General features: G+C 51.5%; 11 protein-coding genes across 11 annotated transcripts; 5 read left to right on the forward strand and 6 right to left on the reverse strand.

Moving 5' to 3' along the window:
* Positions 1 to 125: 125 nt before the first annotated feature.
* On the forward strand, positions 126 to 1738 carry KD926_007432 (uncharacterized protein; the record flags this gene model as incomplete). Its single annotated transcript, XM_053100286.1, has 3 exons — positions 126 to 178; positions 229 to 933; positions 988 to 1738. The coding sequence occupies 3 exons, from the start codon at positions 126 to 128 to the stop codon at positions 1736 to 1738; spliced, it is 1509 nt and encodes a 502-aa protein (XP_052955997.1).
* Positions 1739 to 2149: 411 nt separating this feature from the next.
* KD926_007433 (S-antigen) lies at positions 2150 to 3657 on the reverse strand (the record flags this gene model as incomplete). Its single annotated transcript, XM_053100287.1, has 2 exons — positions 2150 to 3426; positions 3492 to 3657. The coding sequence occupies 2 exons, from the start codon at positions 3655 to 3657 to the stop codon at positions 2150 to 2152; spliced, it is 1443 nt and encodes a 480-aa protein (XP_052955998.1).
* Positions 3658 to 4832: 1175 nt separating this feature from the next.
* Positions 4833 to 5741, forward strand: KD926_007434 (putative NAD dependent epimerase/dehydratase; the record flags this gene model as incomplete). The annotated part of the gene is made up of 1 exon (XM_053100288.1): positions 4833 to 5741. One exon carries the CDS (start codon positions 4833 to 4835, stop codon positions 5739 to 5741), a length of 909 nt encoding a protein of 302 aa, XP_052955999.1.
* A 687-nt stretch (positions 5742 to 6428) lies between these two features.
* On the forward strand, positions 6429 to 8209 carry KD926_007435 (putative MFS alpha-glucoside transporter; the record flags this gene model as incomplete). Its single annotated transcript, XM_053100289.1, has 2 exons — positions 6429 to 6737; positions 6830 to 8209. 2 exons carry the CDS (start codon positions 6429 to 6431, stop codon positions 8207 to 8209), a joined length of 1689 nt encoding a protein of 562 aa, XP_052956000.1.
* Positions 8210 to 8439: 230 nt separating this feature from the next.
* On the reverse strand, positions 8440 to 9561 carry echA (enoyl-CoA hydratase echA; the record flags this gene model as incomplete). The annotated part of the gene is made up of 4 exons (XM_053100290.1): positions 8440 to 8489; positions 8555 to 9100; positions 9201 to 9338; positions 9414 to 9561. The coding sequence occupies 4 exons, from the start codon at positions 9559 to 9561 to the stop codon at positions 8440 to 8442; spliced, it is 882 nt and encodes a 293-aa protein (XP_052956001.1).
* A 465-nt stretch (positions 9562 to 10026) lies between these two features.
* Positions 10027 to 10913, forward strand: KD926_007437 (Rer1 family protein; the record flags this gene model as incomplete). Its single annotated transcript, XM_053100291.1, has 4 exons — positions 10027 to 10095; positions 10188 to 10305; positions 10424 to 10723; positions 10834 to 10913. 4 exons carry the CDS (start codon positions 10027 to 10029, stop codon positions 10911 to 10913), a joined length of 567 nt encoding a protein of 188 aa, XP_052956002.1.
* Positions 10914 to 11843: 930 nt separating this feature from the next.
* KD926_007438 (uncharacterized protein) lies at positions 11844 to 12926 on the reverse strand (the record flags this gene model as incomplete). The annotated part of the gene is made up of 3 exons (XM_053100292.1): positions 11844 to 12138; positions 12194 to 12446; positions 12797 to 12926. 3 exons carry the CDS (start codon positions 12924 to 12926, stop codon positions 11844 to 11846), a joined length of 678 nt encoding a protein of 225 aa, XP_052956003.1.
* A 430-nt stretch (positions 12927 to 13356) lies between these two features.
* KD926_007439 (putative Cytochrome P450) lies at positions 13357 to 17293 on the reverse strand (the record flags this gene model as incomplete). Its single annotated transcript, XM_053100293.1, has 5 exons — positions 13357 to 14685; positions 15622 to 16404; positions 16450 to 16663; positions 16708 to 17038; positions 17086 to 17293. The coding sequence occupies 5 exons, from the start codon at positions 17291 to 17293 to the stop codon at positions 13357 to 13359; spliced, it is 2865 nt and encodes a 954-aa protein (XP_052956004.1).
* A 408-nt stretch (positions 17294 to 17701) lies between these two features.
* Positions 17702 to 18763, forward strand: KD926_007440 (uncharacterized protein; the record flags this gene model as incomplete). Its single annotated transcript, XM_053100294.1, has 4 exons — positions 17702 to 17872; positions 17926 to 18396; positions 18442 to 18509; positions 18556 to 18763. 4 exons carry the CDS (start codon positions 17702 to 17704, stop codon positions 18761 to 18763), a joined length of 918 nt encoding a protein of 305 aa, XP_052956005.1.
* A 1284-nt stretch (positions 18764 to 20047) lies between these two features.
* On the reverse strand, positions 20048 to 26636 carry KD926_007441 (uncharacterized protein; the record flags this gene model as incomplete). Its single annotated transcript, XM_053100296.1, has 20 exons — positions 20048 to 20192; positions 20267 to 20469; positions 20544 to 20682; positions 20740 to 22021; positions 22079 to 22153; positions 22211 to 22476; positions 22534 to 22550; positions 22609 to 22740; positions 22794 to 23246; positions 23791 to 23912; positions 23972 to 24228; positions 24279 to 24329; positions 24379 to 24472; positions 24763 to 24851; positions 24911 to 24962; positions 25024 to 25234; positions 25877 to 26200; positions 26281 to 26364; positions 26449 to 26487; positions 26562 to 26636. 20 exons carry the CDS (start codon positions 26634 to 26636, stop codon positions 20048 to 20050), a joined length of 4110 nt encoding a protein of 1369 aa, XP_052956006.1.
* A 211-nt stretch (positions 26637 to 26847) lies between these two features.
* Positions 26848 to 27186, reverse strand: KD926_007442 (uncharacterized protein; the record flags this gene model as incomplete). Its single annotated transcript, XM_053100297.1, has 1 exon — positions 26848 to 27186. One exon carries the CDS (start codon positions 27184 to 27186, stop codon positions 26848 to 26850), a length of 339 nt encoding a protein of 112 aa, XP_052956007.1.
* Positions 27187 to 27233: the final 47 nt, after the last annotated feature.

Genomic DNA, 27233 nt, shown 5'->3' on the forward strand with positions numbered 1-27233 from the left:
CCGTACCTCTATGACCCGTTCTGATGAAAGGCCTTGTTCTTGTTATTAAGAAACAAAGGGCCCCTTCTCCACAGGGGTATGATATCATCCACTAGACACTTCAGAGGATAACAACAGTTCAAAACATGCAACCAACCACCGCATCAAACAAGGGAAAAGGTGAAGATGCTGATAAGAAGTACGTGGTTAGCTCAAGTGTACACTTTCTTGTATCTGACTCCAGCCTAGGAGACTTCGCAATCGCCTGGCGCAACGAGCATTTCGTCGGCGACAGGCAGATCACTTGAGAGCAAAGCAATCTCACGTCAATTCGAAAGACCAGCCTCAAGATGTAACAATTCGAAAACTGCAAGCGGAGAACAGCGCCCTGCGCAGAAGCCTCATCGAAGTGGAAGCAAAACTCGCGCGGTTTACGGCCAATATACAGTCTTTGTCTGCAACGGTGTCGGACGCTCTTGCTGATCCTTCTTCAGAGAAGCCTTTAGAGGAATCGACACCTTCTCGCCATGATCTCTCGGACGATCGGACTAGCCTCAAGGAACCTGTGTCCAGCGAAAGTCCAGACTTGTCATCTGGTTTCGATTCAGCACCGGATCATTGTATAATAGACCTAGATCTCACTGCTTTGCCGGGGACAGATCTTGCTCGGAAACCATCTTTTCAACCAATGGACGATTGCAACCCCGACCTCAATCTTGTTGAAACTTTCGACGATCTGGCGCAACAAATCCCGAGTCTCTGGTCTTTTGAGTACCAAATGGGTCCCGAGTCATATGTCAACGCGTTGACGAGAAGTCAAGACTCAAGTGTTGTCCTTGGTCGAGGATGGACAGATTCCAACTCCCCTTTCTCAGATCACATTCAGGTTCTCCAACATCTTATGAACCAGAAAATGAGTTATATGATGCCGCCCTCCGGGCTAAAACTAAACCTGTAAGTTCTCCGATTCACATACCAGCCGAGGGAACCGCTCACGAAAGTATATAGCTTTTATCAAGAAGTGTTGATGATCCTCGCCCTGTTCAACAGTATGACCCGTCCAGACGTCATGCGATGGTATGCTAAGACGCGGTTCTACCACATTGTCAACTTGACGGCCTGGCAGGTCTACCCATGCCCTCAAACATTCGATTCAATCCACCCCCAGTACAAACCCACAGAGCTCCAACTACAGCGTCACTATCCCACCGTGATCGACTGGATCCCGTTTCCATCTATTCGCAATCGTCTGATCCGACTCCACGCCGCCAACCCCAAAATCGATCAAATATTCTGTGACGTTGTGAGCAGCTATGTCGTGGAAACGTCGATGTCCGAGTTGATCGCCGGGGGACCGACAGTAAAAGCCTACATTCGAGTGACCGATCTCGCCGCGAAGATTGACGTCTCGGCATCGTCATCCCACACCGACTGCGACGCAGCAGTCAGCGCCAGCCTCCCAGCCCCTGATCTGGCTACTTTGTTCGCGTCCCCGGAATACTGCCAGGTGGCGTTCAACTATCTCAATATGAACCGGGGGATCTCGCATTACAAAATCGACCCCGCGTTATTCGCAACGTATCCGGAGCTTTACGACCCCGATGCAGATGTCTCTGCGGAAGGCATTCCACTCCGCCCGGAGGTGCAGGCGTCGCTTACGTACCCAATTCCTCTCGATGGCCAAACCTTTCAGACATATCGGAATTTCATTGATTATTCCCACGATTGGTCGTTTGTCATCTCGGGGGATCTGGGCTGAATCTGCAGAAGGTGTTCTCGCTGGACTCATAGTGCTGGCTCGCATGTTGTATTGTGGGAGATTGTGAATGATGTGTAATTATGTCGGAATGATAGCTTGCTGCTTTGCATTTTCAGAATCTAGTTTCTGTATTTTTCTCGTCTATAAATGGGAAAAAGACTTGATGGACTATGGACAATCACTCAGGCTCTATATTAGTATTTACAGGAGGTCTTAACCAAAGGCACAAGGGGAAAGGATCTATAGACAGTTCAAGTAGAAAAAATAGAGAAAGAAAAGTGTTTAAATAACATCAAGTCATCAGGGTATAGAAAACCAGCGCTTTTGGCCTTGTATGCAAGGGGGTAGGTAAGGTAATTATGCATCGAGATTAGGGAAAGCTTGAAACCACCCCTCCTAACATATCTCCTGTCAATTATCACCTGTAATAGCGGCAGTCGAGGCACCCGAGTGTTCCGAAGGCGTAAGAGACACAATAATAGGCTCAAAATAGCGGACATGCTGGGGCGGGAAGTCGATAGAATTTAAAGGATATTCATCTTTCATATTTTCTAGGGCGAGACTGACAGTCACCCCGGTGTGCTCTGTCGCGGAGTATGGTGAGCATATTTGAAGCGGGAGTCTTAGCGAAGTAGATTCGCTCAACAGATGCGTATTCGGGGCATGGTAGGAGAGCTTCAGGTCGAGCGAGTAGACGCGCGAGATCAGGCAGGAATGGAATGTCGGGACGTAAGTCTTGTGCCTGGGTAGGATTATGGGCGCTGTGATTGACGCGGTATAATAGGTTTTCGCGGTAGCGGCCGTTGATTCTGTCGATGTTCTTGAGTCTCGACAGGACATTTTCTCGTCAGGTACTGGGGTCCATTGCACGGATGAGACGGAACTGGATAGGACGGGTACGGTTTTGGTATAAACGGCTTCGTCACTCGGGGGAAGGACCAACCCGTGAGGATTTGTCGGGGTGTTGGACCAGTAATTCGCAGCAAAGAACGTACACGCTTTGAGTTTGATGGAGAGATTCTCGAGCTGAGGTGGCTTTTCATCCCCCTCTGGAGTGAACCGAAGAGCCATCGTTGTCTTTGTACTGATTTCGGCGTCATCAGAGGAGGACCCTGGCCTCGGTAGCTTAAGGGCAATGGGTTGAGATGCAGTCACTTCCAGACGGCCAACTTTTTCTCTCAATAGGCCCCTTTTTACATAGGAGACTGTGTGGAAGCGATAGTATTCGTCGTCTTCGGCAATGTTCAGGGGAGGCTGCTCGTCAAAGGCCGGCAGGATGCGTAGTTTCTTCCCGACCAGGGCTAACGTTTTGGGCGAATCGGTTGGTATGTCACTGCTGTCGGTGATGGAGACTTGAATGAGATATACGATCTGGCATGCGTCGGGACACATATCATCCGGCAAGTTTCGACCTTCACTGGTGACCATTGCATCTCCCAAGGTGGGCGGGAGCAACAGGTGAGATCTTTGCACGAGGGGGCTGGCCGTGGGATGAAAGCATGATTGAGGAACGAGGGATCCCGGGATAGAAAAAGTAAACGGAAACACATATAAACAACCAGCTTGGAAGATTCGGGGAGAAAGTAAGTTGGCGTTGTGAATAGGTTGATCAAGTTGGAGGAAGTTATGACGGGCGCGTTTTACGCCTCGTATGGATGATACTCGTTCCATAGCCGTCTTGGAAGAGCCTGGCAATATTGACATGTGTTATTCTCACATACGCAGTGCAATGTGTCTTTCTGAGGGGACCTACCACGCAAGGAGATGCTGATATCTTCGAACGGGATATCATGGTCTGCCGTGATGGTGACCGTTCCCTGAATCCGATCGCCAGTCGTATATGTACCGACACATCCTGGGGTCTCATTCGACAGGTGGATTTCCACCCTTAGACGATTGGATCTTGGTAGCAAAGGCATGGTAGGTAGAGAAGTAGATGTCAGCAGAGAAGGGTCAGAAGAAGCGGCTTCTACGGAGTGCCTTATGTGGGCATGTCTTCACCATGAGTGGTGGCGCTTAGAAACGGATCAAAGATCAGGCTCAGTACTTCGATCAACATACTGAATACCGCCTTGTGTATATAATAGAGTCATAGTACTCCGATCAAGCCCCGTCGGGGACACCTTCTTGCCGCCCCACTCCCATCAACTTCCCAAAACGGCCGAGCTCTAACTTGCGGTTCCTGCGTGCTTCTCCGTCATTCCCGATCGGGGTCGTAGATAGGCTTTGCGCTTGAATCTTTCTTTTCCCATTCCCGATCAGTTCTTTCGACCGTGATTCAGCACTATCTGCAACCCAGTGGTGGCGTTGATGATTCCCAAGATCTGATAGGAATCGGGATGTCGATTGAAGATGAAATGGCAGCAGAGGGATCAGCCACTATACCAAAGAAGCGCACAGATCCCCACTGCTCCAGTACAGATTCTCACCACAACTCACTGGTGGGCGCTCTGTCGGATGATGGGACTAGCAGTCGAACAGGACAGCATTCGAGCCCATGCCGACTCCCAAGGGGGACTTGTTGAGTGGTGATAGCATGTGCTCAAGTCAAAGCCGAAGATGATAATAACGGTCAATTAACATCCCAGCATCCCATCCATCGACGAGATTCAGAACCAGGGGGAGTGAGTTGAATCATTCCCAGAAAAATAATCAACCGCAACCATCTGATTGCCAGATGGGGAGATTGCGAAAGCACCAGCTCATGAGAGAATCGCTGTAGATATACATAGCTGAGCAGACGCCCTACCGTTGCGTGACCAGCATGATCGGAGTTAGTGAGTGTACTTCCAGCCCATGCTAAAAATTAGTTACTCGCTTTTTTTGCTCAGGAGAGAAGGTTGCTTTAACTCCGGCACTATGTTAGAGATCGCTTGACGGTGTTTTCTGTCTAGTCCCGGCTCTCGAATCCTTCTCCTATTTCCGTTTTCGTCGGCGCTTCCCGATAGCTTAAGTCCGTCTCGGCCTGACCGAACTATATGACTTTCATCAAAGTATAAAAAGATGGCCAAGACCCGTCTCTAGTCAGGGAATACAACTGAAGTGAGTTCAACTAAATCGCTGACATCTCATCTCTTACGATATTCCTCCCACCATGGCCAAGCAAAGAATTTTCATGACCGGCGCCAGCGGCTACATTGGCTCCGTGGTCGCCCAGCTGGCCCTCGCCCGGGGCTACGAAGTACACGGCATCTCGCGTACCGAAGCTACCGACGCCAAATTGACCGGGCTGGGCGTAGTACCCGTCCGCGGGGACCTCGCATCGCTAGACGTTCTGCGCGAACAGAGTGCAAGAGCCGACATCGTCCTGCACCTGGCAGATGCCTTCGCCGAACTACAAACCGACTACGACGAGGTTTTGCGCATTGACGCCGGTGCCATCGGCGCCTTCGAATCCGGGATGAAAGGCAGCAACAAGCCGCTCGTCACGACGTCCGGCACGCTAGTGGTGGAGGCCACGGGGGCCGAGACGACCGAGGAGTCGCCGCTGTGTGAGAAGCCACTGAATGACCGTATCAAGTCGGAACAGAATGCTCTGAGGCTACGCGAGAAGGGAATCAAGGTCTCTGCGATTCGACTGGCGCCGTTCGTCTACGGCCGAGGCGGCAGCGGCGTGCGATTGTTTCTGCAGATGTTTGCAGGTGCAGGAGAGGCCGTGTATGTTGGAGATGGCGCGGTCGTGACATCGGCGGTGCATGTGGACGAGGCTGCCGAGATGTATCTTCTTGCAGCGGAGAAGGCACAGGCCGGGGAGGTCTTCAATGCCGTGTCGAACACCGTGACGTTCCGCCAACTGACCGAGGCGATTGGAGAGACCGCCGGCCTACCTGTCCGTTCGGCACCTGCAGACGAGGTGGTTGGTAAATGGGGCGAGTTTGTGGTGAAGTTCCTGTCGACAGAGAATCAGGCATCGGCGGCCAAGGCGAAGAGGGTTCTGGGTTGGGAACCGAAGGCTGTGGGGATTGTGGACGATGTGAAGCATGGATCGTATGCCCGTTTGTAACACAGATAGAGATCGAGATCAAAATAGAGTGAATCTTGGCCTGAGGCCCTGTCTGGCATCATGTGATGGCGGGATCCCTAAACGTGCTTCCCCAGACAGACTCAAGCCGTGACAACTTTCCAATTGTCAACCTTCTTCCTTCCCCGCGGCCTCGGTCTCACCTCTCGCACAAGGCCACTCCTGCCAGCCAGTCAACATTCAATCTGCTAGCGGAAATTAGACGGCTTGGCCGATCTGCTTCTCGGTGCGTCCACTCGTCTGTCCAGAATCCTCCGTTTCCCCGCAATGCAACCCGCAGGTCTCGTGGCGATTCTCTCTAGGCCGTCCGTCTGACTTTTTTTGTCGTCTTTTTAACCCTTTCTTCGTTAGTATCGCAATCCTTTCACGGTCCGGACCATTTGGGCCATGTTCCTGACCTCCCGAGCAGGGGAACCGGTATTGTGGGGGGCCTGTTAAAAAGACCTCCGGCGGCCCCGCTACGGCCATAAATTTCTATCGCCCTCCGTCCCACTTCCTACCAATCGCCGGGTGCGGAAACGTCGTGAGTTGTGACAACTCTCTTGCTTCCCCTCTTGTTTTTAATCTTCTCGTCGCTTTCGTTTCTACTTGGAGGGGGTTTCTATCTTTTTCCTTTTTATTTTTTTTTATTTTTCAACCTTCCCTTCGGGGCCTGCAATTGCCTTCAGCATGGCTGCCTCCAAGGCTCAGGATGCCATTGCCCCCGTGGATCGCTCGTCAGACGATCACCGGGACTCGTCGTCTGTGGCCAAGATTGTGGAAAATGCGAAGGCAGCCACCGATAAGGAACAGAACATGACCTTGCTGCAGGGTATCAAGCTCTATCCTAAGGCCGTGGCTTGGAGTGTTCTCATCTCCACGTGCATTGTCATGGAAGGCTACGATATCAGTCTGATCAACAACTTCTATGCGTTCCCGCAATTCAGCCAAAAGTACGGCGAGCAGCTGGCCAATGGAGACTACGAGGTTCCTGCAAGGGTATTTATCATCTTTTCTTTCTTACTTCCTTCCCATTTGGTGGCAATGCCTCCCTGACGTGAGTGCAATGGTAGCTAACAGACTTTTAACAGTGGCAAGCAGGTTTAAGCAACGGTGCTTATGTCGGTGAAATTATCGGTCTTTTCATAAACGGCTGGGCTTCGGAACGCTTCGGATATCGTTATACCATCATCGCCTGTCTCATCTTGATCACTGCGTGGACCGCCATCTTCTTTACGGCCCCGAACGTCCAGGCTTTGCTCGCCGCCGAAATCCTCGCCGGTATCCCCTGGGGCGTGTTTCAAACTTTGACCGTCACTTATGCCTCCGAAGTTTGCCCCGTTGCGCTGCGAGGATACCTTACGACCTATGTCAACTTCTGCTGGGGCCTGGGTCAGCTGATTGGCGTCGGTGTGATTTCGGCCATGATCAACCGGGACGACGAATGGTCATATCGGATTCCTTACGGTCTCCAATGGATGTGGCCGCTTCCCTTGCTCATCGGTATCTTCCTCGCCCCGGAGTCGCCATGGTGGCTTGTCCGCAACGGCAAGACGCAGGAAGCAAAAAAATCCCTACAACGATTAACAACTGTGCGGGAAGACAACGACTTCGACGCGGACGAAACCGTCGCCATGATGGTCCACACTACGGCACTGGAAGCGAATATCACGAAGGGTGCCAGCTACTTGGACTGCTTCAGGGGTACCGATTTGCGGCGAACGGAAATCGTGTGCATGGTCTGGGCCATTCAGAATCTAAGCGGAAACTCTTTCTCCAACTACTCCACCTATTTCCTCAAACAGGCCGGATTGGACACGTCAAAAGCCTATGCCTTTGCCATGGGCCAATACGGTATCAACATGGCTGGCGTGTTCGGCGCATGGTTTCTCATGACACTGGGAATCGGCCGTCGGTCCCTCTACTTATACGGTTTATGCGGCCTCTGCGTCATGTTGATTGTCATGGGATTTCTCGGGTTGGTCCCCGATGAGCACCGAACGCAAGCATCGCTTGCCACCGGGTCCATGATGGTCATCTGGGCCTTGTTCTACCAACTCACCGTCGGTACGGTGGCCTATTCCCTCGTGGCCGAGTTGTCCACCCGACGCCTTCAGATCAAGACAGTGGTCCTCGGCCGCAACCTGTACAACATTGTCGCCATAGTCTGCGGCGTGTTGACGCCGTACATGCTGAACCCCGGGGCATGGGACTGGGGCAATTACGCTGGTTTCTTCTGGGGAGGCCTCTGCTTCCTCTGCATCATTTATACTTATTTTCGTGTTCCCGAGCCGAGAGGTCGCTCTTTCGCCGAGCTGGACGTTCTCTTCGAGCGGGGAATCAGTGCCCGCAAATTCGCCAGCACTCGAGTCGACGTCTTCGACGAAACCATTTCGGGTCGCGTGGTCGACGATTACCGGACCCAGAAGACGGTTCAGACCGACGCCGCCGGGTTGGAGAAGCAAGCTTGACTTCGGCGGGACATTTGATCACCTTATATCTTTGTAATATTGACATGTATACTTACACATACCTAATACTGTACATACTTTAATAATGAATACGATGGCCGCTTACGATGACAATTTGGATGACCTGCTCCTTGGCTGTATGGAGTGTTTTGCACTCACGAATTCAATTGCTGATTGGCATTCGCTAACGGATTCAATTATTTTCCTGGAACATGTAAACAGCAAGCCATCTACTCATTCGACCACTCCGGCTTTTTCTTCTCGGCAAACGCCGTCATTCCTGTCCACCAGTCAGCAACAGATTCCCCGCTTTGATACACCAGAAAGGGAAAACAAGAAACTCACCAATCTTCTGATCCTTGCTCCCAAAGAGCCCATGGAAGAGTCTCCTCTCATACTCCACCCCCTCCTTCAACGACAGCTCCTGGCTCTTATTCACGACCTCCTTGCCAGCCAGCACGGCAACCCGACTATACCCAGCGATCGTCTCAGCGGTCTTGATAGCCTCCGCCAGTAATTCGTCCTTGCCACCGTCCACCACCTTCGCGGCAACCCCCCACTCACCGGCCTCCTTGCCGCTGAAGTTCTTGCCGGTAAGGATCAGCTCCATCGCCTTGCTCTTGCCCACGGCGCGCGTTAGACGTTGCGATCCGCCGGCGCCGGGGATCACGCCGAGCTTGATCTCGGGCTGGCCGAAGGTGGCGCCGCTGGTGCAGTAGATGATGTCGCACATGAGGGCCAGCTCGCAGCCGCCGCCCAGCGCGTAGCCCGAGACGGCGGCGATGACGGGCTTGCGGATGGCGTTGGCGAGGTGCGACCAGGGAGCGATGAAGTTGTTGGTATAGGCGGAGGCGAAGGTCAGGGGGGCCATTTCTTTGATGTCGGCGCCGGCTGCAGGTAAAGAAGGGTGTTGGTTAGCATTGTTGATCTTGATCTTGTGAATGGAACCCAGAAAGGATAGAGAGACGAGGTGCTTCAATGGGGAATGTACCGGCGAAGGCCTTCTCGCTGCCCGTGATGACGATGGCGCCGATGTCCTTGTCCTCATCGTATTTGGTTAGGGCGTCGTTGATCTCTTTGAAGAGAGGGCTGGATAGCGCATTGAGGGCCTTGGGTCGGTTTAATGTGACTGGTCAAAAATGCCATGGTTAGTATGAATTGACCCTTGTCACTGCACCGAATTGCCTTGTCTGATGCCACTCACTCAATCCAACACCCGCCTTGGGGCTCGATGTGAGGATGTGCTCGTAGGCCGGGGCCGCGGAGGAGTAGGGTCTCGCGCGGGCCAGATAGGACGTCAAGGGAACGGCGGTTCGAGAAGAGACGAGACGAGAGCACTGTCGAGCGAACATGGTGAGAGAGGGGGGATATGAGGTATTAAAATATTACAGCAATGAAGAATGCGTGAGGGAGAAGGGGATGAAAGTCCGGGGAAGGGAGAGGTATAGCAAGCCAAGCGGATGATGACATGATCCCCGCAAAATGCCGAAGCGAGCCGTTCCCCCGAGGCAAGGCGCGCACGTGAACGGATGCGGGCTGATGGCTTAGTCAGGCCTCCAGGAACGGGTTAGCGCAGACGCATCAGCCTCCTCTGTGGCTGAGCACCGAACACGGACTAGCGCCAGCAGTGGACACTTTTCCAGCGGATGTTGTCGTCCGCCCAACGCCCTCTTCTCTCTCGTCCTGTGCTCTCTCTTATCAACGAGTGATTGTGCGCTGCAGAGTGTGAGAACGACCTCGACGAGTTTCCTTTCTCTCCTTCCTTTTCTCTTCTTATTTTTCCCGTTCCATCCCGTCGTGCTCTTTCTCCCAACGCCATGGACGTTCCTGAGCCCGAGCAGTCTCCGTTTACGGCCGTCACGGCGCAGACTTCGAAACTTGCCAGAGTGAGTCAATCGCGGGTCTAGAAGGGCCCAGACATGGCATCGGCCTCTCTGGGGTCTTTGCAAAGGTGGTTGTCGATGCTAATAGCTTCTAGCAATACCAAACCTACCTTGATGCCTCGACGCCTTTCACGGTCTATCGCTGGGTCGGCACGGCGCTCCTGCTCGTCATTTTCTTTCTGAGAATTGTCCTGGCTCAGGGCTGGTATATCGGTATGCAACTAAACTGAATAAATCCCACGATTGCATTAGAAACCCTCCGCCGGGGAATTTGAGGGGTCCGGGGGAGACATCACCGCGCAGCCAGCTAACACGTACTTCCTCGCCACAGTCGCATACACTCTAGGCATCTACCTGCTCAACCTCTTCCTGCTCTTCTTACAACCGAAATTCGACCCGTCGCTCACGCAAGACGAAGGCCTGGAAGACGGTGACGCCGCCGCCAGCCTGCCCACTAAGCAAGACGATGAGTTCCGGCCTTTCATCCGCCGCCTCCCCGAGTTCAAGTTCTGGCACTCGGCCACCCGCGCCATCACCATTGGGTTTCTGTGCTCGTGGTTCACCGTCTTTGACATCCCCGTCTTCTGGCCCGTCCTGGTGGTCTACTGGATCATCCTGTTTGTCCTGACGAGTGCGTATACTTCATCCATCCCTCCAACTATATCATGAACGGGCAGTCCAATCTGTTCCGCCGTGTATCTAACTTGCGATTAGCTTGCTGACTTGCTTGATTGGTTACAGTGCGACGCCAGATCCAGCATATGATCAAGTACCGTTACGTGCCTTTCTCCTTCGGAAAGACGCGGTACGGCCGTTCATAAATGGATCTCGATTTCCTCTTATGATGACTTTTCCTCTCTTATCCTCCTTCTCTCAGTGCCCTCTGGGTATTTTGATTCAGGTGCCCTTTTAAAAACTATGATCAATGTTTTTTTACTACCCTTTTCTTTTTTTTTTTTTTTTTGTTTTGCCTCTTTCGATCAATACGGTCTTCATTTTTGACTGGCACTCAAGCCTCTATTCTTTCATACTTGAATAACGGAAAGACTATGTTGAATCTGTCTGTCCGCCAAAAGAGAAACTGTGTAACGAGGTTGGCAAACTAAACAAAGGAAGAGTGGCATAATCTAATCTCTTTCTTTTATTTGATGACCGTTCGTGTGACCTGACTTCATGAGCTGAAATATTATTGATATACTTTGTACAGAGCCATTACTTTGAGTCTGATGACTTCTTCTCTTTCGCTCCTCATTATCTTTACTTCTTGTCTCGACTTTTTATGTGGGCGATGTCCAGCCATGTACGTGTCTCAGAGTTGTATTGGTAGTCTTTTCCTTTTCCATTACTTCGGCTTTATTACTAGCTGAAATAGACTTGCTGTTGTATGATTTTATGCATTGGTTCTTCTGCTTGTCTGGAGATGGTAGTGTAGGTTTTATTGAAAAACTGGTGCGGATGATAACCGGTGCGCTGAAATCCTTGTTCTATTGACAGTATAAACAAGTATTCTGCCTTTTGTTTGCCAGGAGGAGGCCAGTAGCCGTTTCAAGTTACGTGCTGCCGTATCCGGTCCCTTCCAACCGAAGTCGAATCCAATTGTTATAGTAGACATGATATTCGAATACCGCTACTTATACAAGACATCATCATACAAAGAACCAAAATTTCTCCAACAGTCAGTTAGTTCCTCACGAGACGAAACTCATCACTGCGCCGACTGTGATCCGCGGGATATGTGTGCATCTCAAGATTCATCTCCGGGTCACGCGAGAAGAAGCGATGCCGATGCCAATTGGACACCGGGGGGCATCTTTGCGTCCAGAAACCGCTGAGCCCGGGCTCTTGTAGCCGGATCCCACGGCTGTGCGGCGTTGACCCATGGCTAACTTCACCAGAGGTCGATAGCATGGCAAGCAGGCCGCAATCAGGTAGACGCCTGTCTCGATGATGCTCCATTGGAGATAAATCACCGACTTCCATGTCCCCTCGATGAGGGGGTCATTGGTGAAAAAGGCAACGCAGCGGACGATAGAGGTGACCATTCCACTGGGGTGATGTTAGAAGTGTATGGGATTCTCGACAGGGGAGCTAGCTGTCTTACATGCTGCCGGTGAGCAGTGTGGCAGCCAAGCCGAATTTGACCTGTTTAGGGATCTGCAGAGACCAGACGACGGGCTGTGGGAGGATCAGCATTTGCAGATCAATCAGAATATTGGGCAAGGTTCCCCAGCGGTAAAACGCCGGGATATTGATGCAGTGGCCCCCGGCGATGCTCTTGTCCCAGAGATAGGCGATGGGCCAGCACACGAACGCCCCGGCAAGTATATCGGCGACAGCATAGGTAATAATGAAGCCTATTAAGCCGTAGCAGACGAATCGATATGTTTTATTCGTGTGCACAATGCGTAGGTAGAGCGTAAGAAGGATAACGCGGGGGAAGCAGCACGCGGCTGAATAGATCAGAGGCGAGGCGTATAGACACTTGGCTCAGGGAATGAGGGTCTGAGGATCCGTAGCTTCTACAACATCCATGTGGTAGCCGACACCGCCTATCTTGATGGCGACTAGAATGGGATCATGTTATTTGGGAGCAGATCGTGCTATGTGTGGAGATGATGTTTACTGAGACTTAGGACATTTAGGCCCACACAGCACAGGTAGCCAGGAATGGTAAGAAGATCATCAATGCCAAATCTCTTCTCACTGAGTCGTAATGAGACGAATCGGAGTCTAACAGCGATTGTTTCAGCGATGATAAAAGTGATTGAAACGTCTCGGGGCCCATCGCCGGAGTATTCCCTCATGCGTTCAGGGGAGATAGGATCCTGTGCCATATCAGACATCTTGAAAAAAAAAACCCCCCCTTCAATGGATGACGGAGGGAGCAAGACTCGAGGCGCCAGGGCGTGAGCCCCATTTCCCTCTCTTATGTACGCTTGTCACCCCCTCTGCAGCATATCAAACCCGACTGTAGCACATGTGAGTAGTACAGTGCATGCCGATGGAGGTGCTGATTGGGGGTAGCCATGCAACGCTGACCTGACGAGGCCTTGATGGCGCGTATAGGACTGCCAGCAAGGTAGGCTGGTGGTAAGGCCACCATATATCTACTACACTGAATTTATTTGTAGCAAAACACATGAAATATCGAGTATATCGATAGTTGGGTAGACTGCTTCTAGCATGCCTAGGGGTCCTTTTTATCAAATAGTTCGCAGGGTTGCACAATCCAAAAGTCATCCATTATGATTGAAATGCCAGCTGCTAGTATAGCTCTCGGGCACGAAGCTCCACTACTGGGCCTTCTTTGCCGACAATGAAGTTATCCTTCATCTTGTACTCGCCCTCCCGGCCAATCCCCAGATGTTTAAACCCAGGCGCCAATCGCACATCATATAACCACAACGCCCGTGCGATGCAAAGCTCCAGCTCCACTATCGCCACCTTGCGCCCGATGCACGAACGTGGCCCGAGGCTGAATGGCACGAAAGCCTGCCGCTGGCGGGCCATGACTTCGGCTGTAACTCCTTCCCGACTTTCCAAGTCTCCCAATAGCCACCTACTGGGGTTGAACCGGAACGGCTCCTCGAAGTGTTCCGCGCTATGGTGCAGCGAATACGTCGGGACCCCAACGATGGTGCCCGTGGGGAATGTCCACTCTAGTACACAGAGTCCACCCGGAAGAACCTCACGAGGAAGGTCCATGGGCACCAGGGGGCAAAGGCGCATGCTTTCCTCGACGCACGCGCGGAGATAGGCTTCGCCGATCAGCTCCTCTTCCGAGTATCCCTGACCGGTCTCCGGGTCTCGCGCCTGTTGTAGAAAATAGATAATATCCCGTCGCTGGGTTGGATTGGCTGCCAACCGCGTCGTGAGCTGCTGTTGCGAGAGGGCAATTTGTCTCTCCCGATCCGCGGCCGTGCCTCGACGAAGGTATGTCTCAAGCCCAAGGCGTCGCAGGACGGGCATTTGGCCGCTGATGTTGGCGATCCGGACATTCAATGCCATCAACGGCAAGAAAAACGTGTTTTCGTCGCTCAGCGAGGTATTAAACGTCTTTCCAAAGCAAATCTCTCCTAGTGCGTCGAAGATGATGCATGCGCTCCAGTGCACCATATCCTTCGGTCGGGACCATCGGTCTGAATCATCAACAGAGTTGGGCGTCTGAATAGGATGACAGTCGCCCAGCGCGAGACACCAATCTCGGACGCAGGTGAGAATATGTGGTTCCATTGCCCGTACCGCTTGATCAGAGAAGGCGTGCGATATGACCCGACGCCTACGAGCATGGTCGCTGCGGTCGATGGTGTTGAAGATGGACAAACCATAGAAACCGCTGTACCATTGAGACTTTTGGACATTACCCTGGTGCCCGTAGATCGGCCGAAGTGCTCCTGCATCCAGGATCGTGACACGGTTGGGTCCGATGCGCACGATGCGGCCGTATCGCTCGTGAAGTCGGTAAGTGTCTTCGTGACGATCCCCGCGAACAGCGTGGGACACAGAGTACAGATCGGTTAGTTTGGCAATGAAGGGACCGGGATAGATAGCCAAAGGATGAAGCCAAACTTGGTAGACGACATAGCTTATGCTCTAAGACTGAGAGGTCAGTTCGTCATACCACCACAGCACTTGAGAGCTTAATATCCACGCACGACAGCAATAAGGGTGGAAACAAGAATGCCTCCGAGGGTTGCAGCGTCTAGTAGAGACTACGTGATGTTTTCAAGCATCTTGAGAGAAAATTCGATGATGGAATGGGCAGTAAAAGAGAAATCAAGGGGAGGCAGCAGCGGCGGTGGTATACTGTCTTTGTTATGGAGAGGTAGGCAGTACCAACACTCCCACTTTGCTGTCCATGAAATGCCTGGCCTGCTCTGGCTGTCCACCTATCACAAACAGTAAAGCCATGCGCCAGTAGCCGGGTATCTAGTGCCTTTACTATAGTGAAACTGACACGAAACGTATTCCGGGGTAGAAAGGCTGGTTTTGTGGAACGGAACAGGCTCTAGAGCATGATCGTAAGCAGGCTTACTCCGAAATTATGATAAGTGGTGTCCATTCTATGATCGTTGGTCGATTGATCAATTGTTGCATTCTGTAGTACGTTCCAGTGCTTGGTGAGTTCTTTCTTTACGGGACAACAACACTTGTTATCTAGCTCATTCCCATCTCTGACCTCAATTTAGTTCTTTTGAATGGTCTGGCTCTGGATATTTTTGTCAAGGGCAAACCTGGACAATGTCCTTGACAAAATTGGCAAACCGAGAGTTCGGCCGAACTTGTATGACCATCAGCCAGGTAAGCTCCCTGCACGTTACCATCTCGAGCAGCAAAATCATGTACAAGATCGAGGAAGATAGAATGATTCTTATCTCATTCTCTACTACAATCATTGGCCAAGACTTAACGCGGAGACTCAGCAAACAAGTCCTCAATGTGTCTCGAGTTGAGTCAGGTTACACAGAGATGGTTTCTTCATCTCCTGCCAACTTGACTTCACTACGCAACCTTTGCCATGACTCTCACCCCCTTCGACCCCATTTTCGGCATGGCCACTTGGTAGTCGTGCAAGAATGCCACATCGTTCGTATCCGTCTCAAACAAAGTCATATCAAAGCCGCGAACCAAGGCTGCAATCACAAGATACAGCTCTGCCCGTGCGAGTTCGATACCGAGACATTTCCGCCCCCCTTTGCCAAACGCCATCTGGAACTTCCGTCGCTCCTTTCCGGCATTGCCGAGCCAACGTTCGGGATCAAAAAGATAGGGGTTGGGAAAGACACTCTCGGCAGTGTGTGCGGCGAGAGTCGTGATGCTTACCGGCGTGCCGGGGGGAATCGTGTAGGACTTGGTCTTCGTGCTTGGAGGGCAAGTTGATGGGACGTGGGAAGAAGGAGTATATGTAAGCGGTTCATCAGCGATACGGGCAGTCCTAGCTGTCACCCCGAAGGAAAGTCGGTTGCCTTCCTCGATGACGGCGGATAGATATGGCAGCTGCTCGAGCTGACTCCATGGGGCGGATATAGGGACACCACTTAGCTCATCGCGAAGCTTCTGTAAGAGTGTTGGGTTGGCGAGAAGATGATAGAAGGTGATGTTAAGGGTTTGAGCTGGCGATTCGGTCCCGGCTAGGGCTAATAAAGCCCCCTCCTGCTCAAGCCGTAGGAGAGTCTTCTCCGACGCTGGCAGATTCGGGTTGTCCAGTACTGAATCGTAAACCGACTCTTTGCCGGTTGGCCCAACAGGCTTATCAGCAGCGAGCCCTGACTCTTTGGTGCACGTGATTGCAACAAGCTCATTACGAACCCTCTGTTTCTGTTAGATTTATTCAAGGAAAAGGAGAAATAGACGCACGTCAAAAAGCGAAAGCATATCAATGAGACCGGGAGGCATCATTGGACCACTTATGGATACCGGAAGCGCCTCTAGAAAGTCGGGAATCTGTGGGAAGTGCTTGTTGAAATTAATCCCCATCATAAGCTCCTTGCTATTATGGCGTAAGGTGGCAGCTTTGGTCTCGTCCGAAAGTATGTCTGTCTGGTGCGCAAAGAGGAAGTTGGTGACAACACTAGAACATTAGCTGCCTGTCAACTGGCTGATGGACCAACTCACTCGTTCGAGAAGGCGAAAAATACGTCGGAGAGGTTAACCGGCGTCTTTTGGGCTGCATGGGTCGCGATCAATTCCTTCAATTGGGTAACCTTGTCGGTGATCAGCCCTTCCAAGTAGAGGATATTCTTCTTCCTGAAGAAAGGCGTAAGAGCTTCCCGTCGAATTTTATGCAGGTTGTAGTCTGCGGTCGTGCCCACTCCACCCGGAACTCGAAGGCTCCTGAGCTGATAGGCGTACTTGCATCTTCTCATCATTGACGGTGCATAGACGGTGTCCAAAAAGCCGACATCGCTGATGTGAATCTCGTCCGGAGTAACACGGATGATCGGACCTGAAGATGTTGGTCCGTGGTTTGTTCAGGGATGGGAGTTGACGTACCATATTGTCTATGAAGCTCCTGGATCTTAAATACATAGTGACCGGGCTGAATGGCGTCATAGTAGAATTCGTACCACCACGTTAAAGCTGCAAGGCGGGGCCCTGGAATGGGGGCCAGAGGATGAAAGTAAAGGCGTCGGATAGCTTCACCTACTGTCCAGACTGCGAACGCAACAGCTGTGGTTTGGAGAATCCATAGGAAAGCCATAATTGATGATACATGTGAGAAATCTAATGAAGAAGAGTGAGGTCGAGGAAGGTTGCAAAGGCAACGTGATTAATGGAGGTACCTTATAGTTACATACTGTTGGGTCACTTGGGCACAGGCAAAGAAGGAGGTGAAATCCTTCTGACTCTGAAACCAACCAGAACTCCCTGATATCAGACCAAAGATCTGCGAGGATGCAGTCAGCACGCCCTCGGTCGCAGCCAGCTGGACGATCACAGGGTATAATCCGGTCACTCACACAGCCTGCGATCATGGGGTAGTACAAACATGATAGGAATCACTTCTCCATTTTTCTCCCTTGGGCTATCTTGCCCTTAGCCCGCACGTCATCTCTAATGGCTCTTCGCATTTCTTCTGCTGAGAATTTTCGAATGAGATGAACCCGTTATGCCACGGACATACGCAACTTCTGCGGCGATCATTGCCATCTGCATTCTCTTCCCAGTGCTGGGAAATCTGACGGTGCTCGGAACTCTGACGGTGCTCCTCCGCTTCTATGCAAGAAGGAGATCAAGGGTAGTGCTATGGGTTGACGACTGGTTGACGCTGCCCGCGCCGGTGAACAATTCATACTAACATCGACCCACAAAGCCCTGACTCTGAGTGACTAGCTCATGGAATATATCCTGGCGGCGCTGTTGATCTGGGGAGCGACAACGGGGCCTTTGGGAGGTCTCCTCCCTCGTCCGACTGTCCCAGGTCCAGACGGCTATCTATATTCTACCTCAGACCAACAGATCAGACTGCAGCAGATCCAGTACTTTGCCGACATAGCGGCCATTTTAGCATTCCGCTTCACCAAGCTCACCATTCTATACTTCTACCGCAGTATACTCTGTAGCAGACGGACCACAAAGACGCTATTCCACACTGTTACGATGTTTATGATAGCGCTTGTCATTTTCTGGACTCTCGCATTTGGATTTGGCGCACTTTTCCTCTGCGGCGCCCACTCTGAGAACGCGTGGGCGCCCGTAGCGGTTGTCGCAGAAAAGTGCAGTGCACAGCTTCCGCTTCTCGAGGGATACGCCATCTCTGATTTCATTGTGGACGTTTTCATATGGCTGCTACCACTACCACGGGTACGTTTCAATGGTAAATACACGGTGGAAACTAATCGGTTGCAGATATGGGCCTTGCAGATGTCAGTCCGCCAGAAACTAGTGCTGGTTTTGATCTTCCTTGTTGATTTCTTGTACGCGCACTCCACAGCTTCACTTATTACGACTGACAATACACAGGGCAATCGGTGCTTCTGCTGCCCGAATGACCATCTATATCATGAAAATCGTGAACGCGTTCGCCCAGTCAGACGGAGAAAGTATGAAAGCCCTGGGGCGACAGATTTGCGTGACGGATGAGGTGGAGTTACACTACCTAAGCAGGACTTGGCTGCGGATCACACTCAGCTGGCTGCTGTTGACGCGTGGTCTGATTAAGGCGATATGATCTCCGCGCTCTCCGCGCTCTCATCAAACTACATTGGTCATCATCTGTTGAGCCTTATACCACCTCAGCGTCCATTGCATGCAGAATTCGACCGTAAGGAATCAGCTTATGTGGAGGTTCGGCAGTCCGGGTTGCACAGGCACGTCCAGGCTGGCAGCTCGCGGTCAGCCACTGAAAGTCTGAGACGGTTAATCGGCTTCAATGTGGTGGTGCAAGGCTGTCCTGACTTCTCTGAGGGCGAGGGCAGAGTACAATCCAACACCAGCGTCTACATAGCTAGAAGATACCACGTCTACCTCGCTTGAAACACATTGGATTTCATAACGACGATCGCACTGTAAATCATGCAACCATGTTTCTAAATTTCCGATCGGCAGATGCGAGATACACCTCGCTCGATCAACCGAACTCTTCGCCGCTATCCGAGCGACTTCGCAGGTATGGCACAGCCCTTGGCGAAGTCTGGCGAGAAGCAGTAATCATCTGCCTCAGGCTTTGAGGTATCATCTTGGTGTGTTGCTCTCCTCCCTCAGTTTTCTTAGAATCCTTCGGACGAAGAGAAAAGAAAGTTGAGAGCTGACAAGATCTTTTTTTTCACGCAGATCACTGCATCGATATGCTTCGTCAGAAATTTCGTTCCCTGCCGGTCCATTTTGCTTTCGTCTACTTTCATATCCGGGCTAACACAAGGTTATATCATATTAGCTCATGTGCGACGCCGATGTAGGAATGATAACCTATGTATGGGCCAAGGGATGGAAACAGGCGTTTCCGGATTTCAGCACGTATGCTTCATCCGTTTGTGTACAGACCTTCCAGACGACTTACATCGCTTAGTATCCATAAATGTCGCCCCTACTCAAGGGTCCTGGACTGAGCTCGAGAGAATTACGTTCATGGGAGTAGAAATATTGCGGATATTGGACGTGCTCCAGGGGCTAAAGAGAGAAACAAGACCCTGATGGTTAACTTATGGTTGATCTATGCTTCCTGAATTGGGTGATGAGTATTAGTAGACTTTGGCAGGCCAGTGAGCTGTGAGGCTCAAAAGGTTGAACGTACGCATGGATGAATCCGTGAATTTAGTAATTTACTCCAAACACTCAGAGTGTGCTTAGGTCCGGGATGAGCACTAAAACGGAAAAGAGCAAGTAGGTATTGGGGCTGTATATAAAATCCAGTGCGTATATACTGTTCAACGGGACAAAGCAAGAAAAGAACAATCATAAAGAAAGATGGAAAGCAAAATCTATTTTAAATTATATCGTCTCGTCTCGTCTCGTCTCATATCTCCAGATGTTCCACGCTATTCGACCGCTTCCCAGTACTACCGCCCAGCGATAGCACGGACATCGATCGATCCGGTAGAGATGGCTGTTCCAATTCCTTCGTTTTGGTACAAATCCAAGTAGAAGCATACATGTTGACTCTGTTTTCCCAGTCCCGTTAGCGTTATTGTGCGCAGGCACTGGAGCAGGGGAGATAGGCGGAGCATAAACTTACCGGTCAATACATGTTCCTGGGAATCGAGCACCGACTCGCCGGGCCGTGAAGCCATTCTCTTCGAAGTTCCGGATATACCAGGGTTCGATGCTCGCAGACCGGAGAAGAATGCGGCCGTTGGGTTTCAAGGCGTGGTTGAGTTTCTGGGCTTGAATGGAAGCGTCGTTACCGGAGGGGTCGAACCAGTCCATTGAGTCCATGACCTGTGGAGGTAGGAAATTAGGAAAGAGTTTCTATATATTGGGAAGTGGGGGCTAGGATAAGCGGGATAACTCACAACAGCAATAGTGAGGCTTCGCGGGGTGATACGTTTGATCACTTCATTGATCTCGTCGGTGTGGATACGGAGTCCGTCAAATGCCCCTGGGGAGGATAATCTCACATGTGCTTTGGGTGACAGATAGGCAGGGTGGCATCTTCATAGCTGTCAGACATATGATGCGATGGGTCGGTTAGTGATTGGGGGCTCTCACCTTCGAGAGAATTGGCCTTGTAGACACAAGTAATAAAAGTAATTGTCAGAGCCAATCAGAGTGTCATTGACCACTGGATCGAGCGTGTCGACGACATATTCCCAGATCGACTGGCCACTGATGTCCTTGGCTTGCTTCATATCCGCAGTCAAGCCGTTACGCTTGAAGAAGTCATCGATGATCATATTACGCTGGTTGCGAGGCACGCCCGCGGCCTTCCATGCAAACCACTCCGTTCCGACTACTGCCCAGTGAAGAGGCTTGCTCATCAGAACCGAACGGATCCGAGGCCAGATCTGGCGCTGCTCGGCAAGGGTTTGAGCCTCGCACAACTTCCGCACCTGACTCTCGAGGCCGAATACCTTGAACAGATAACGGACCATCTTGATTGCATGCCGGGATCCACCAGTCTCATAAAGACCCTTTCCAGATGTCGATGTAAAGACGTGACTGTGCTCCAACCAATACTGGAACGCCTGACTGGACAGGTGAGGGCTTAGACGAGAAATGAGCAGTTGACGGAACTCAGGGTGCTTTCCTTCTCCAAAAATCTTCCAAACATCGCGATGGCCGAGGGCAGTGAAACTGGCCACTTTGAGTTCGAGGAGATGGTTTTGGTTGGGGTTCAGGTCCACTGCATGTACTCGTCGTGGGCTCTTCTGCAGGTAATCCAGAATGTTGTCACCAGCGCTGGTAATGGCCAAGACCACATCGTCGCGTTGAATATCCAGAAGGCGGTGGTCAACCCGAGGATCTTCCCAGTTGAAGGCGTAGATATATTCGTTCTGGAACTGGGTGTGTTTCGGAAGCAGGTCATTGTAAAAGATGCGGTAATGGTGGTTTTGATAGAAAGATGAAGGCAGCGGCAGGTTCGAGCCAAGATTGACTACTGCTGACTCGTATGCTTTGGACCGAACCTCTTGTGCGCTGGCTTCCGCAGCCTTCTCCATCTCCTTCTGGTGGTTGGCAGGAGACAAGTAGGGCGACTCGGTGAACGAGGCATCGAGCTTCTCGATCGTATCTTTGCCTGTCTGGCTGGACGTAATGTCCTTTTGACGCCCAAGGAATATGTAGTAGGGGATACCTCCGAGAAGGTAGTTTCTCTCGCTAGCAGAAACGACAGTCCCAAATCGATATTCCAAGTAGTCCCGACGAGCGGCCTCGAGACTCACCCGGTCTGCATCAAACCAGGCACGCCAGAAGACGCGACCAAGCCAATTGACATGGCGATTGAAAGCGCCACCGATATAGTTACGAGACGAGACATCGACGATACTCTGAACTATACAGATAGTCAGTTGTCAATCATGTCCTCACGCCCTCGATGGGTACTACCTACCATAGAAATCGCAAACACCGAGCAAGCCGGATGGTTTCAGCAAATCCGTCATGGAATCTACCACACTGTAGTAATCTACATTGGGTTAACATATCGTCCTCAGAAAAAGTTGAGGAGAGAGGAACCGCTAACCTGGGATCATGGACAGACTGTAACTCATGGTAATCGCGTCCGCACCCGTGTTAGCAGTAGTAGACTTCGCCCGGGGATGGACATGCTCCGCGTCTGGCAAGCGAAATGACCGTGCATCCTGGCAGACCACGCTGACATTCTTCCATCCTAATCGCCGGAACCGTTCCCGGGCAACTTCGCAGAGAGAAGGGGAGAGATCTACTAGATAAACATGGGAGAAGAAAGTATGAACTGGCAGAAACGCGGACATGGCCTCGATGTTATATCTGCATGTAAAGTTAGAGGAATTAGGTCAATGGACGTTTTATTCGGTCAATGCTTACCCAGTTCCTCCACCAATCTAAAAAATCAGCAAGAGCTTTCTAGATAATGGTATAGAACATAACTCAGACACTCACATCAACCCAGATGGCTTTTCCGTTCTTCAGCTGCTTATTGTCCACTTTGAATCTTAGCTGCGCCGCCACAAGGCCCAGCATGTCTTCTCGGCCGCGCAGAAGGCGTTTTCGAGTGGCGTCGTATACTCCAGCCTAGAGTTTGTGAGCTCCCACTCGACAGATACTCTCTACCTAGAGTCTCGTACCTGGGTCTTGTAGAAGCTCTCCAAGGCATCTTGCTGACCCTCTCCGCTCTTCTGATGAGGTTTGAGGAAGTTCGCGTAGACGAATTTCAGGTAGGGGAAGATACCGCTGTTGTAGTTGATCTTACCCCGGTAGGAGGAAAGGAAGAGTACGACGGCGACGAGCGCGGCGACCAGGATGGCCGTGCCTGCGATGTACACATGCTGCCATCCCATGCGATTCACCAGCTCGGCCACCGGACGGCTACTCCCGAGGGCGTCCATAGCAAAAGAAAAAGGATTACAAAAGGCCGTAGCTGCAGTGATGCAATCGAAAGTTGAGAAGAACTTGACGGACAAGAGTCCGAGTCGCGAGAGGAAACGGTCTCTTCTTGACTGTAAAGCCTGTCCCCCCACCACCCCCCAGAATTCAAGCACTAGCATGAATATCTTCACTCGTCCCCACCACAGGCCCCTCTACAGAGGGTCCAGAGGCGATAAGCTCAAACATGAGGTCGCATGCTGCCTAGTCAATGGGCAGAAGAGGTTAGCGAAGAACCTTGGGACGATGCCTCCATCGCGAGGAACCGTAGCTGATATCCTATCAGCGAGACACATGTCCCGAAGGTGGCAGAGGAGCGGAGGGAAGGCGAGAGAAAGGAAGGACGAGGGACGGAGGTGGACAAGACGGACAAGTGAGAGCGCCGCCTGCCCACATGTGACCGCCTTCTATACTTCCGCCCGCCCACCAATCAGCGGCCTGGCATTCGGCACACCCCCGGAAGATCTTTGGGATCGCAGAGAGGATCAACGAGCGTTCCATTATATGGAGTATGGATAAATGAACATCTACCTTGCCGGACGGATCCCTTTCCCCGAAACGGCATCGACCTGCATGTGCCATCCTTCGTTTGCTGCGTGATCCCGAGACTTTTACATCCTGGGTCCTAGTAGATACTCTCTAGGGGATCTTCACCACCGCTCGGCCCTCAATCTCCGAACGTCCCAGCCGCTGCAATACCTCGTCGATTTTGTCGAATTCGAAACATTCAATATACGCGGTCACGTCCCCGGCTACTGCCATTGCCATCAACTCGTCCATTTCTTTCGCCGTACCCGCAGAGTTTCCAATGATCGTCAAGCCTGTCGTGAAAACTATTAGTGATTTCCCAATTGACAGATCTATACCACAATGGACCTACCTTTAACAATCATATCAAATGGTGTTGCGGGCAGTCGGAACGACACGCTCGGTATACCGACGCAGACGAGAACCCCCAGACGGCGAAGCAGTCGCATACTCTGGGCATAGGCCGGTTCGCTGTTTGCGGTACAAATGACAGCATGGGCGCCCAAGCCCGAGGTAAGCTTCTGCACTTCCGCCTCGATATCGTCCACCTTGTAGTCCAGAAAGCTCGCTGCCCCTAACGAAAGACAGAGTTGCTTCTTTTTCTCTCCGCTACAGACCAAAGTCAGCATTTGATGAGCCATCGCTTGTGCTGACCGTACCTGTCCACTGCAATCACTTTGAGCCCTTTCTTGGAGGCAATCTGGACTCCCCTGCAGACCCTTAGCTTGTGTCCAACTTTGTCAGCGAGTCAACGCTTACATGTGCCCTAGGCCTCCTCCAGCTCCGGGAAGAACAAGCCAGTCACCCGGGCGAGTTTTGGTCTTCATGATTGATGAGTACATGGCAATACCCGCTATATTTCAAAATATCAACGAGTCAAAACGGTTCCCATAAAGGCAAAGCGGACCTCCTACCACATAGAAGCGGAGCAGCCACATCTGGTTCCAGCTGCGAGGGAATCTTTGTTACATGAACTGCCGGACTAACGAGGTACTCTGTATGTGGTTGATGAGTATGTTTGAACACTCAAGGGATCGAGAGGGTCTATACGCTGAAAAGTGCCGGGCACGTTCTATGGCTTGTTAGCACGGCTATCGGACTACGCGTAGGTAGTATGATGAGCACGACTGGAATAGAACATACAGCCCCGGCATTCTTTTGATACGGACAGGCCGTATTGTTGATGGCGCAAATCTCGCAATTCAAACAGGAGCTGTAAAGCCATCTGATACCTATCCATCAATCTACTGGGCCAATTCAAAGATACAGCAGGACCGAGTGTGAGACCGACCTGATGCCAACCCTCTTCCCAAGCCAGTCCTGCTCATTGACACCGGATCCAACTGCAATGATTTCAATGCATCAGATGGAATCGCCATCGAGTAGGAAAGATGAAGGTCTCACCTTGGACTACTTTCCCCACCCCCTCATGCCCCGCCACGTCGGTCAACATCGGCGTTTCCCCGCGGACGCTGTGCACATCCGAGTGGCACAATCCTGAGTATTCCAACTTGACAAGAAGTTCTCCTTCTGCGGGCAAAGGAACGGGGTGGTCATGTCTGATTTGCAGGCTTGCATTTGCCGTCGCACCGGCCGGAGGAAGCACCGCGGCGATCTGGGTGGATGGAATGGCCATAGTGGAAAATGGGATATGCGGGGATAGGACAAGGGAAAAATCCAAATTAAGGGTTGAATTGAGGGGGAGGTTTTATAGTCCAGTAGATGTGGGGGGTGAGAGTAGCGCCTTTACCCCGTCTGTCCCTCGTGAATCAGACCAATCGATAAGGCAGACGATGATAACAGCGCAGGGCGCCGATTTCCGTGACGCAATCAATCGCTGCTATCGGCGATGGTTTATCCTTTATCAGAAGGCGAATACAGTATCTAGTGCGATCAGGACAGGCCTCGAAAAGATCACATCAATCAATCAATTAGGATATTATGCTAAAGTCTTCAAAACTTCCCGTCAAAAAGAGGTATACAATATAAACGACATGAAACCCTGTCTTCCAAAACAGAGCCAGGAAAAAAAGAAAATAAATAAATAATAGAGATATGATGAAAGCAGGGCCTCCCCAAACGGGGAGACCCCAAACATGTCCGAGTCCGTCATAACAGAGGTGAAGAATATGTCGAGTAAAATCTATCGCACCACACAACGACGCCAGCGCTTATGCGTTTTCCGATTGAAGAGTTTGCTGCGGTAAAATCAAGGTCAGTGGCTGGATGACCCAAGCGAGACTCACAAAGTACTTACCACCAACCAGTCCATTCCCTCGTTCAGGCCTTTTCCGTCGATGGCAGAGCAAGCCACGATACTCCAGTTCCTGTCGCGCAGTTCTCCCAGCTTCAACGCCTCCGAGATTTCGCCCGCACCCTTGGCACCCGGCTGGTCTTGCTTGTTGGCAAATACCAACAGGGCCGCGTCGCGAAGCTCCTCTTCGTTCAACATAGCTGCGAGTTCGTCGGCCGCCGTGCCCAGTCGTTCAATATCGGTGGAGTCGATCACGAAAACGACGGCGGCGGTGTTGGCATAGTAGCATCGCCAGTAGGGACGGATGGACGTTTGGCCTCCGAGATCCTAAAATAGAAGCAGTGATCAGCAACGAGTCTTTTCTCCCTTCCACACCGAATCAATGGGTCACACGGATTTGTCCATACCCAAACATTGAAATTCAGATTTCTATACGTCACCGACTCGACGTTAAAACCAATCGTGGGTATCGTAGTGACGACTTCGCCGATCTAGCAAACAGAAAAGGTCCTTGATTAGTATACTGTTGCAATCATACAGCAATGAAACAAGGGAAGAGGGAGTCCCGTGGTTACCTTCAGTCGGTAGAGAAGCGTCGTCTTTCCGGCGTTATCCTATACAAGGCAGTTGAATTAGTCCCGAATTCCGCAACCAGGCAACACTTCGTGGAAGATCTTCGAAGACGAACCAGACCAAGAATCAGAATACGGATTTCCTTTTTGGACCAGAAGAAGGACCAGAGACGCGATAAGGAGCCACCCATGGTTGTGTTTGAAACAAAGAAAGGGAAACAGGAGGGGAGAAGGTCAGTAGTGGGCGACGGAAGGAGACGATGACGATGGCGGAGGTGCGATCTCAGGCAAACAGAGAGCGGTGAAGGGCCGTTTGGCAGCGGAGGAGCAGGAACAGTGATAGAGGTGCCCGGGAGAAACCAGGGCGAACAACTTGGACTTGGAGGGTTCCTGAATGGAGAATCATCCATCACTCGACACGACACGAGAGAAAGCAGAGCAGAGCAAGAGCTGACTAAATCCCCTGGTGGCAACCATTGGCCCGCAGTGCCGATCAGTCTGGCCCAAGCTTGACCGTCCGAATTGACGGGGAATCGATTGATCACTTGTCAAGTCGCTGGTTGATGTTGATGAGGCTTTTCGCTTTGCGACTTCGTCCTTCCCTGTGCCTCTTTCCTTGCGGCCCTTCTGCCCTTCCACTCCTTCCACTGGAGGGTCCTCGTCCTCTCGCACTTCCCGTTCCCGTTCTACCTTGAAGTCGTGCCGCTCCGCTCCTTGCGACTCTCTTCCTTCTTCCTCCATTGGCCGCTACGGAGCGTCCGAATAATTTGATTCCTGGCTATCGCTGC

The sequence above is a fragment of the Aspergillus affinis genome (assembly GCF_023601865.1).
Source record: "Aspergillus affinis strain CMG 70 chromosome Unknown NODE_43_length_248942_cov_90_146332, whole genome shotgun sequence".
Lineage (NCBI taxonomy): Eukaryota > Fungi > Ascomycota > Eurotiomycetes > Eurotiales > Aspergillaceae > Aspergillus > Aspergillus affinis.